Source organism: Oncorhynchus mykiss, chromosome 23 (assembly GCF_057628025.1).
Source record: "Oncorhynchus mykiss isolate SJ-2025 chromosome 23, ASM5762802v1, whole genome shotgun sequence".
NCBI classification, from domain to species: Eukaryota; Metazoa; Chordata; class Actinopteri; order Salmoniformes; family Salmonidae; genus Oncorhynchus; species Oncorhynchus mykiss.
The window spans coordinates 45016428-45028677 of NC_143044.1; the positions used below are offsets into that span (position 1 = coordinate 45016428).

The 12250-nt window shown below is 45.1% G+C and overlaps 1 protein-coding gene across 1 annotated transcript in view; it reads right to left on the reverse strand.

Annotated features, from left to right (window-relative positions):
- LOC110502978 (delta-type opioid receptor) overlaps positions 1-1081 on the reverse strand; it is a 40628-nt gene extending 39547 nt beyond the window's left edge. The window contains exon 1 of the mRNA XM_021581332.3: positions 625-1081. Coding sequence (XP_021437007.1) covers positions 625-869 — 245 coding nt within the window. The 5' untranslated portion in view covers positions 870-1081. The remainder of the gene's footprint in view (positions 1-624) is intronic.
- Positions 1082-12250: the final 11169 nt, after the last annotated feature.

Below are 12250 nucleotides of genomic sequence, written 5' to 3' on the forward strand. Positions count from 1 at the left end.
AATGGTTTCTATGGCAGCTAATGTTATGATGGTGACTATGAGGGTCTGGAAATCCGTTGCATTTTAGCCTAAATTCCTTAACAACTGGAGCTGTAAATTGTAATTGTCTGATTAACATGTGATTGCAATGCTTTTTCTTGCAGTATTTTATTCTGACTAGGCTACATGAGATTACACATGGTGCAGTGCTCTGCCTATTGACAAAAATAATGCAATATGCTTTATTTTTATGATGGCCTTCAGCACATGTTGTAATGAATTCCCTAATGAATTACGCAGGCTAAATAATGTAGCAATTTGCTGGTCAATATCATGATTTACATGCGCCTCACTCCCGGTGCCATTCCTTCACATGCTCTGTTCAGATTAATTATTGAGCAGGGTGCCATATTCATCTATAAACAACCTGTTTCTTACAATTTACCACATACTATTCTACATGATTTAAAATGCAACAAGTTACTTATGGTGTCCCCGTTTATGGCGGGTTACTGTCCATTGATGTCCCTATTACTTTGAAATTTACAAAGACTAACCTAGACTAGGCTAGGATTTAACAAACATCTGGACAATTGTCAGGGCAGTGTAGACTATAAAACATGGGATTAGTTTGTGATATCTTACCTGATAATGACATACATGACGAGTACGTTCCCCACCAGACCAAGCACACACACGATAGAGTAAAGAGTCGTGATTATAATCGCGATGATCACTGGTGTCGAGTCTTTGGCTAGGTTGTCTGTTCTCTCACATTTTGCCTCTACACTCACGTTATCGCTGAAGTTCCGACAAAAAACACTATTGTTCATCATGGCCAAATGTGAGATATGGTACGGAATGTCCGATGTGTTGCCACCGCTTCCCATCGTCCACTGAATAATGATGTGTTGATTTGAAATGTAGGCTATCACTGGCGCGACTTGCTGTATCGCTTTTTGTTGCAGATCCACTGAAGCTGTCTGTGCTGAGGCGCTCAGCACAAGAAATCCCGGAACGATTCTCTCACCTTCCAGGCTGCACAGTGTGAGTTTGAAGGCGCTTTTGTGTCACACCACGTTAAGTACCCGTAAACACGAGTGACGGAAGGAGGATGAACATGAATGAATATTACCAATTTCCCTTAATGCTTTTTCTCAATTTATCAAAAAATGACGTCACTCCATGAACCACCTGACGCACGGGCGTTAGAAAGTGTTTAGAAAGTGGTAATTGTCTGTATATATATTTTTTAAATTACTTAATTTAAGTGCGCTACAGTAGACTGCATACATTTTTCAAACACCAAACCCAGTCGCAGGTCAATCTGAAGCGCAGCTATATACCCTGGCATATAGGCTACAATTGAAAGTCTAGTTGAAAGTGTAGGCTAGTAGCAAGCTACCAATATCAGAAAGATATAGGCTACAATTGTACAACAATGTGGTGGTGGTGTTGGTGATGATGAGGGCGGTGGAGGAGGTGGTATCCTCTTAAGCAACAGGTGTACTTCATGCACCAACAGTCAAAGCATTATACAAGGTTTCACTAACTCCCAGTGCAGTGTAATGCTTGATCACGTACTGTATCTACATAGTAGATCACACATAACACTTTTACGCACGTAATCTCCTTTTGACACTTGTAGAATGATTTGAGGTATTCTTATATTTAATGTTTTGTGTTGCATTATAAGTGAAAGAGGTCTGGTACCCACTCCTATAATCCAATAGGCATTGATTTGAATCATGGTAATGTAACTCTGTGTTACATTGCTGTTTCTGGTAAATGTTAAGTGGATGACATTCATTTGTTAATGTGTTGAAGACCGAACAAAGTTTTACAGAACAAAGCAGCTGCAGTTGCGAGACTCAAAAACATTTGATTATATTAGGACAAATGCCACAGTGAGTCCTCTGTTTTGAATAATTTACCAACTGCTTCTGTGATGTTATTATGAAAATATATCACTGCTGTAGATCACAAGCACAGTTTTTAGTTACATCAAAACATATGTCCATGTCTTTGAAGTAGTGTATTCTGCTGTAGATCGCGCCGAGAGTGCGGCAGGTACAGTAGCCTAGTAGTTAGAGCATTGGGTAAGTAACCGAAAGAATACCTGAGCCGAGAAGGTGAAAATACGTCGGTGCCCTTGAGGAAGGCACTAAGTCCTAATTTGCTCCGGAGGTGCTGTACTATTATGGCTGGCCGTGTAATACAACACATTTCACTGCACCTATCCAGTGTATGTGACAATACAACATAATGTTTTGTATTATTATTTACGTGTTATGTACTGTACCGTAAAGGGCCCATATTACATTGCTATCTGATTAAGGTTATACAATGTGTGGAATTCAAGCAAGTAGCTGGCATCTTATAGTTAACAGATATTTTTGTTCTCGACTATTCACTTATCCCTGTTACAGTAAGAACACATTCTTATTTCCAAGGCAGGCCTGGCAAAGTATTTGTTTGGGTAGGCATGCTGTTTAAAGAGAATAACGTTTTCTCTTTATTCAGTATGGCTAGTGTTAATTAGTATTTTAAATATAACTAATTATATTTGAACCAAGGTAGAGCCCTCAATAGAGCCCTATTAGTGAAGATCCATTGAGATTGTAATTACAGTATGTCCTATGGAGATTCACTTTTAGGAGCTTCAAAAGCATGCCTCAAGCATCAGATTGGAACCGTGGTCTTCCTTAACAATATAGACCATATTGTTCTCTTGACATTTAATTATCTTCAAGTAATGTATTCTTATTCAGTTAAGAGGTTTGCTGTTTGATGTTTGACTAGGTTTTCAATATGGCTAAGACATAAAAAATGAGATTGTAATGTCCATTTGACATTTTGGTCATTTAGGAGACACTCTTATCCAGAGCGACTTACAGTCAGTGCATTCATTGAAGGTAGGTGAGACAGCCACATATCAATTGGCCTTTTAACCCAACTCCCTGAGAAACACACACACACACACACACACACACACACACACACACGCACACACACACACACACACACACACACACACACGCACACGCACACGCACACGCACACACACACGCACACACACACACACACACACACACACACACACACACACACACACACACACACACACACACACACACAACCTGAGCAGTTGGAATCCAGGTTTTATTATAATTTTTTACAGCTCAGTGGACCAATCCCAATCGATTAGAGACTTTTACAAAAACACATACAATTGACAAATGGAAACATGAGAATGTCATGAAACTGTAAATACGTTCCTTTCTCAAGGTAGGTGGCATCTAGGATACAATTGCTAGCAAACTTTCCACGCCAGATTTGGGATCTCTAACCTCTAGGCTAAATACAGTGCCTAGAGTATTCAGACCCCTTGACGTTTTCCACATTTTGTTACTTTACAGCCTTATTCTGAAATTGATTCAATTGTCTTTTTCCCTCATCAATCTACACACATCTACACACGATCATGATAAAGCAAAAACTGTTTTTTAGCAACGTTTGCTAATTTATATAAAAAAAAACACAAGTTTTCAGACCCTTTACTCAGTACTTTGTTGAAGCACATTTGGCAGTGAATACAGCCTTGAGTCTTCTTGGGTATGATGCTGCAAGCTTGGCACACCTGTATTTGGGGAGTTTCTCCCATTCTTTGCAGATCCTCTCAAACTCTGTCAGGTTTGATGGGAAGCGTTACTGCACAGCTATTTTCAGGTCTCTCCAGAGATGTTTCATCTGGTTCAAGTCCAGGCTCTGGCTGGGCCACTCTTGGACATTCAGAGCCTTGTCCCAAAGCCACGTTGGGTCGTTGTCCTATTGGAAGGGGAACCTTTGCCCCCAGTCTGAGGTCCTGAGTGGTATGGACCAGGTTTTCATAAAGTATCTCTCTGTATGTTACTCTATTCATCTTTGCCTCGATCCTGACTAGTCTCTCAGTCCCTGCCGCTGAAAAACATGATTCTGCAACCACCATGCTTCACTGTAGGGATGGTGCCAGGTTTCCTACAGACGTGACGCTTGGCATTCAGGACAAAGAGTTCAATCTTGCTTTCATCAGACCAGAGAATCTTGTTTCTCATGGTCTGAAAGTCTTTAGGTGCCTTTTAGCAAACTCCAAGCGGGCTGTCATGTGCCTTTAACTGAGAGGGGCTTCCATCTGGCCACTCTACCATAAAGGCCTGATTGGTGGAGTGGTGCAGGGAGGCCACTGTTGTCATGTACTGTCATGTTGTGTCTTGTTTCTGTCCTTTCCCTTCACCCTGTCTCCCTCTGCTGGTCGTTGTTAGGTTACCTTTTCTCCCCCTCTTTTCCCCAGCTGTGCCTTGTCTCCTCCTAACTACCTCGTCACCCCTTTTCCCACCTGTTCCCTTTTTCCCTCTGATTAGGTCTCTATATCTCTCTCTGTTCCTGCTCCTGTCCTTGTCGGATTCTTGTTTGTGTTGTTCATGCCTGAACCAGACTATCGTCATGTTTGCTGCAACCTTGTCCTGTCCTGTCGGAACCTGCCGGTCCATCTGAGCCTACGTTTTGTTTTGTTATTAAAGAAGCTCTGTTTACGTTAATTCGCTTTTGGGTCCTCATTCACGCACCGTAACAGAAGAATCCGACCAAGAATGGACCCAGCGACTTCGGATCCTCTCCACTCAGCCGTCGAGATCCAGGGAGCGATGCTAGGCAGACACAAGCAGGAATTGTCTGCTGCTCGGCATGCCGTTGAGACCCTGGCCACCCAAGTCTCCAACCTCACAGAACAGGTTCACCATCTCCGCCTCGATCCACCGGCCACTTCCAGGGCTTTCGAATCTCCGGAGCCCAGAATCAATAACCCGCCGTGTTACTCTGGGGAGCCCACTGAATGCCGCTCGTTCCTCACCCAGTGTGATATTGTGTTTTCTCTCCAGCCCAACACTTACTCCAGGAGCACTGCTCGTGTCGCCTACGTCATATCTCTCCTTACTGGACGGGCTCGTGAGTGGGGCACGGCAATCTGGGAGGCAAGGGCTGAGTGTACTAACCAGTATCAGGACTTTAAGGAGGAGATGATACGGGTTTTTGATCGATCTGTTTTTGGGGAGGAGGCTTCCAGGTCCCTGTCTTCCCTATGTCAGGGTAATCGATCCATAACAGACTACTCTATTGAGTTTCGCACTCTTGCTGCCTCCAGTGGCTGGAACGAGCCGGCTTTGCTCGCTCGTTTTCTGGAGGGTCTCCGCGCAGAGGTAAAGGATGAGATTCTCTCCCGGGAGGTTCCTTCCAGCGTGGATTCCTTGATTGAACTCGCTATTCGCATTGAGCGACGGGTTGATCTTCGTCACCGAGCTCGTGGAAAGGAGCTCGCGTTCTCCGTTGCCCCCCTCTCCGCATCACTACCATCTTCCTCTGCCGGCTCGGGTGCTGAGCCTATGCAGCTGGGAGGTATCCGCATCTCGACTAAGGAGAGGGAACGGAGAATCACCAACCGCCTCTGTCTCTATTGCGGTTCTGCTGGTCATTTTGTCACTTCATGTCCAGTAAAAGCCAGAGCTCATCAGTAAGCGGAGGGCTACTGGTGAGCGCTACTACTCCTGTCTCTCCTTCAAGATCCTGCACTACCTTGTCGGTCCATCTATGCTGGACCGGTTCGTCAGCTTCCTGCAGTGCCTTAATAGACTCTGGGGCGGAGGGCTGTTTTATGGACGAGACCTGGGCTCGGGAACATGACATTCCTCTCAGACAGTTAAGGGAGTCCACGGCCTTGTTCGCCCTGGATGGTAGTCCTCTCCCCAGGATTCAGCGTGAGACGCTACCTTTAACCCTCACTGTTTCTGGTAATCATAGCGAAACCATTTCTTTTTTAATTTTTCGTTCACCTTTTACACCTGTTGTTTTGGGCCATCCCTGGCTAGTTTGTCATAATCCTTCCATTAATTGGTCTAGTAATTCTATCCTCTCCTGGAACGTCTCTTGTCATGTGAAATGTTTAATGTCTGCTATCCCTCCTGTTTCCTCTGTCTCTTCTTCACAGGAGGAGCCTGGTGATTTGACAGGGGTGCCGGAGGAATATCACGATCTGCGCACGGTGTTCAGTCGGTCCAGGGCCACCTCTCTTCCTCCACACCGGTCGTATGATTGTAGTATTGATCTCCTTCCGGGAACCACTCCCCCCCGGGGTAGACTATACTCTCTGTCGGCTCCCGAACGTAAGGCTCTCGAAGATTATTTGTCTGTAGCTCTTGCCGCCGGTACCATAGTCCCCTCCTCCTCTCCCGCCGGAGCGGGGTTTTTTTTTGTTAAGAAGAAGGACGGGTCCCTGCGCCCCTGCATAGATTATCGAGGGCTGAATGACATAACAGTGAAGAATCGTTATCCGCTTCCTCTTATGTCTTCAGCCTTCGAGATCCTGCAGGGAGCCAGGTTTTTCACTAAGTTGGACCTTCGTAACGCTTACCATCTCGTGCGCATCAGGGAGGGGGACGAGTGGAAGACGGCGTTTAACACTCCGTTAGGGCACTTTGAATACCGGGTTCTTCCTTTCGGCCTCGCTAACGCTCCAGCTGTCTTTCAGGCATTAGTCAATGATGTCCTGAGAGACATGCTGAACATCTTTGTTTTCGTTTACCTTGACGATATCCTGATTTTTTCACCGTCACTCCAGATTCATGTTCAGCACGTTCGACGTGTCCTCCAGCGCCTTTTAGAGAATTGTCTTTTTGTGAAGGCTGAGAAGTGCTCTTTTCATGCCTCCTCCGTCACATTTCTCGGTTCTGTTATTTCCGCTGAAGGCATTAAGATGGATCCCGCTAAGGTCCAAGCTGTCATTGATTGGCCCGTCCCTAAGTCACGCGTCGAGCTGCAGCGCTTTCTCGGCTTTGCGAACTTCTATCGTCGTTTCATCCGTAATTTCGGTCAGGTGGCAGCTCCTCTCACAGCCCTTACTTCTGTCAAGACGTGCTTTAAGTGGTCCGTTTCCGCCCAGGGAGCTTTTGATCTCCTCAAGAATCGTTTTACATCCGCACCTATCCTTGTTACACCTGACGTCTCTAGACAGTTCATTGTCGAGGTTGACGCGTCAGAGGTGGGCGTGGGAGCCATTCTTTCTCAGCGCTCCTTCTCTGACGACAAGGTCCACCCTTGCGCGTATTTTTCTCATCGCCTGTCGCCGTCGGAACGTAACTATGATGTGGGAAACCGCGAACTGCTCGCCATCCGCTTAGCCCTAGGCGAATGGCGACAGTGGTTGGAGGGGGCGACCGTTCCTTTTGTCGTTTGGACTGACCATAGGAACCTTGAGTACATCCGTTCTGCCAAACGACTTAATGCGCGTCAGGCGCGCTGGGCGCTGTTTTTCGCTCGTTTCGAGTTCGTGATTTCTTATCGTCCGGGCTCTAAGAACACCAAGCCTGATGCTTTATCTCGTCTCTTCAGTTCTTCAGTAGCCTCCACTGACCCCGAGGGGATTCTCCCTGAGGGGCGTGTTGTCGGGTTGACTGTCTGGGGAATTGAGAGGCAGGTAAAGCAAGCACTCACTCAAACTCCGTCGCCGCGCGCTTGTCCCAGGAACCTTCTTTTCGTTCCCGTTCCTACTCGTCTGGCCGTTCTTCAGTGGGCTCACTCTGCCAAGTTAGCCGGCCACCCTGGCGTTCGGGGTACGCTTGCTTCCATTCGCCAGCGCTTTTGGTGGCCCACCCGGGAGCATGACACGCGTCGCTTCGTGGCTGCTTGTTCGGTCTGCGCGCAGACTAAGTCCGGTAACTCTCCTCCTGCCGGCCGTCTCAGGCCGCTTCCCATTCCCTCTCGACCGTGGTCTCACATCGCCTTAGATTTTGTCACCGGACTGCCTTCGTCAGCGGGGAAGACTGTTATTCTTACGGTTGTCGACAGGTTCTCTAAGGCGGCTCATTTTATTCCCCTTGCTAAGCTTCCTTCTGCTAAGGAGACGGCACAAATCATCATCGAGAATGTTTTCAGAATTCATGGCCTTCCGTCAGACGTCGTTTCGGACAGAGGTCCGCAATTCACGTCTCAATTTTGGAGGGAGTTTTGCCGTTTGATTGGGGCTTCCGTCAGTCTCTCTTCCGGCTTTCACCCCCAGTCTAACGGTCAAGCAGAACGGGCCAATCAGACTATTGGTCGCATCTTACGCAGTCTTTCTTTTCGCAACCCTGCGTCTTGGTCAGAACAGCTCCCCTGGGCAGAATACGCCCACAACTCGCTTCCTTCGTCTGCGACCGGGCTATCTCCTTTTCAGAGTAGCCTCGGGTACCAGCCTCCGCTGTTCTCATCTCAGTTCGCCGAGTCCAGCGTCCCCTCCGCTCAGGCTTTTGTCCAACGTTGCGAGCGCACCTGGAAGAGGGTCAGGTCTGCACTTTGCCGTTATAGGGCGCAGACTGTGAGGGCTGCTAATAAGCGTAGAACTAAGAGTCCTAGATATTGTCGCGGTCAGAGAGTTTGGCTCTCCACTCAGAACCTTCCCCTTAAGACCACTTCTCGCAAGTTGACCCCGCGGTTCATTGGTCCGTTCCGTATTTCTCAGGTCATTAATCCTGTCGCAGTTCGACTTCTTCTTCCGCGATACCTTCGTCGCGTCCACCCGGTCTTCCATGTCTCCTGTATCAAGCCCGTTCTTCGCGCCCCCGCTCGTCTTCCCCCCCCCCACCCATCCTTGTCGAGGGCGCACCCATCTACAGGCTCCGTAGGATTTTGGACATGCGTCCTCGGGGCCGTGGTCATCAGTACCTAGTAGATTGGGAGGGGTACGGTCCTGAGGAGAGGAGTTGGGTTCCCTCTCGGGACGTGCTGGACCGTGCGCTGATCGATGATTTCCTCCGTTGCCGCCAGGTTTCCTCCTCGAGTGCGCCAGGAGGCGCTCGGTGAGTGGGGGGGTACTGTCATGTACTGTCATGTTGTGTCTTGTTTCTGTCCTTTCCCTTCACCCTGTCTCCCTCTGCTGGTCGTTGTTAGGTTACCTTTTCTCCCCCTCTTTTCCCCAGCTGTGCCTTGTCTCCTCCTAACTACCTCGTCACCCCTTTTCCCACCTGTTCCCTTTTTCCCTCTGATTAGGTCTCTATATCTCTCTCTGTTCCTGCTCCTGTCCTTGTCGGATTCTTGTTTGTGTTGTTCATGCCTGAACCAGACTATCGTCATGTTTGCTGCAACCTTGTCCTGTCCTGTCGGAACCTGCCGGTCCATCTGAGCCTACGTTTTGTTTTGTTATTAAAGAAGCTCTGTTTACGTTAATTCGCTTTTGGGTCCTCATTCACGCACCGTAACAACTGTGTCCTTGGGGACCGTCAATGCTACAGAAATTTTTTGGTACCCTTCCCTGATCTGTGCCTCGACATAATCCTTTCTCGGCGCTCTACGGACAATTCCTTCGACCTCATGGCTTGGTTTTTGCTCTGACATGCACTGTCAACTATGGGATCTTATATAGACAGGTGTGTGCCTTTACAAATCATATCCAATCAATTGAATTTACTACAGGTGGACTCCAATCAAGTTGTAGAAACATCTCAAGGATGATCAATGGAAACAGGTTGCACCTGAGCTCAATTTAGTGTCTCATAGCAAAGGGTCTGAATACTTATGTAAATAAGGTATTTCTGTTTTATTTTATGTAAATTCGCAAAAATGTCTAAACCTGTTTTTGGTTTGTCATTATGGGGGTATTGTGTATAGATTGCTCAGGATTTTTTTATTTACTCCATTTTAGAATAAGGCTGTAACGTAACAAAATGTGGAAAAAGTTAAGGGGTCTGAATACTTTCCGAATGCATTGTATATACCTACATTTAAAACATTTAATTATTTAAAATGGTAGTGTTTTTCTCCTTCTGTGTAATGACAGAACAGAGCAGATACCCATTTTGTGTGGCAGTACAGATATAGGATCTGAATTTGAGCCAGCAGGAAAATTATCCTGAAGCAAGAGGAAATGTGAATTATTATTTTGATTATAGTTCATGAAAATGTTTATCGGGGGTTGATACATTTTTCATAAGGTAAAATCCAGAAGCCTTTTTAAACCTCAAATACACTACAATTTTAAAATGTCCTGCAATGGACAGTTCTCCTGCAACAGGGTGATCAAATTAAGATCCTACACCTGTACAATCATGGATCGTTCAATGCAAGTGTCACGCCCTGACCTGAGATATCTCTGTTTTCTTTATATTTTGGTTAGGTCAGGATCTGACTAGGGTGGGTACGCTAGTTTTGTATTGTCTATGTTTTTTGTATTGTCGAGGGTTTTTGTATGTCTAGGGTTTTGTAGGGCTAGGGGTTTTTGTAATTCTATGTTGGCCTGATTTGGTTCCTTATCAGAGACAGCTGTTTATCGTTGTCTCTGATTGGGGATCATATTTAGGTAGCCATTTCCCTTTGGTGTTTGTGGGATCTTGTTCTATGTTTAGTTGCCTGTCTGCACTATTCGTATAGCTTCACGGTTCGTTCGTTCGTTCGTTCGTTTGTTTTGTTTCGGTGAGTTTCGGTTTTATTAAAAACATGTGGAACTGTACTTACGCTGCGCCTTGGTCTCATTCATACGACAAACGTGACAGCAAGAATGAGGATAATGTACGGGTTAACCACATTTTTTGGAGCTCCACACTGTTACCTTTTGATTGTCATTCTGTGGGTTGTTGACTATAACTCTACCTCTTATCAGCTCACTCTGCATACCAGCTGTTGGCATAGAGAGGCTTGCAGAAGTAGCTAGTCATCCACACTAAATCAAAGTCTTACAGATCTCCTCACACACAATGCAACATGATCCATTACAAATCAGTGATCTGTTTCTCACATCTTGATCTGCAGTACTTCAAACACAACTCTACTGTTTGCTTTTGTTGTTGCTCTTGTACTGTTTGTCAGAATGTGCTAAAAAGTCCAATAGAATTAGACATTTTAATGCATTCAATCTATAGATGCAGTTATATGTAGTTCATTGTATGTACTGCCTGTAATAAGGGGGTGATTGAAAGTCTAACTGGTTCCAGTTATCCATGAATAATAGAATGTGTACTCATGGAACATAGTTTATTTTCCTCTTGTTCCTCCACTGTCTCTCTCTGACGCCACACACACACACACACACACACACACACACACACACACACACACACACACACACACACACACACACACACACACACACACACACACACACACACACACCTCATACACACATATACACACACACCTCACACACACACACACACACACACACACACACACACACACACACACACACACCTTATACACACACACCTCATAAACACACACATCATACACACACATACACACAGACTCCTGTTCTCATATATACACTCACACACACTTTTTCTAGTTTTTTCATATTATTATTTGTGTACTTGTTTGACATTTTTACTGCATTGTTATAACATCTGCCAAATTGTGTACACGACCAATAAACCTGATTTGATTTGACACACACACACCCTTGTGAAAAAAAACGTCACATTTGCAGTTTCACATGTGAAATAGCTGTTTTCACATGTTGAGCCTAAATTTCACGTGTTACATTTAGAGTTCACATTTTAACACCAACATGTTTTCACCTCACATGTGAATTGCAGTTTCACATCTGAAATTTGTGGTTTCACTTTTCACATTTGAGAGTCAGATATGCAGTTTCACATGTGGAATTTATAAGGGCACACATGCACCTGTGAACACACACAAACAAAGTCTCTCTATTCTCTCTCTCTCTCTCTCTGGGTTTTTCACCTCTGTGTATTAAAGAAGCACTTACAGAGACATATAGATTATCTTCTTCTACATTGCATTGCTTGCTGTTTGGGGTTTTATGCTGGGTTTCTGTATAAGCACTTTGTGACATCTGCTGATGTAAAAAGGGGTTTATAATTAAAGTTGAGTTGAGTTGATTTGATTTGATCCTCTTAATTTCCTTGCACCGCTAATAGGGGACACTAGGGGAAATTGCATTAGTTGCATGCTCGCTATTAGTAAGAGGGGACCGGCGGAAATTGTAAAATATATAGATTTTTTAAATCTGTTATTCAGAGACCAGCTTTGGTCATGCATTTTTTCATCATTCTGAATGACTAAATAATCCTTATGTTCTGAAATATGAACACAGCATCCACATGTTCTGAAATATGAACACAGAATCCATATGTTCTGAAATATGAACACAGCATCCATATGTTCTGAAATATGAACACAGAATCTATATGTTCTGAATTATGAACACATAATCCATATGTTCTGAAATATGAACACAGAATCTATATGT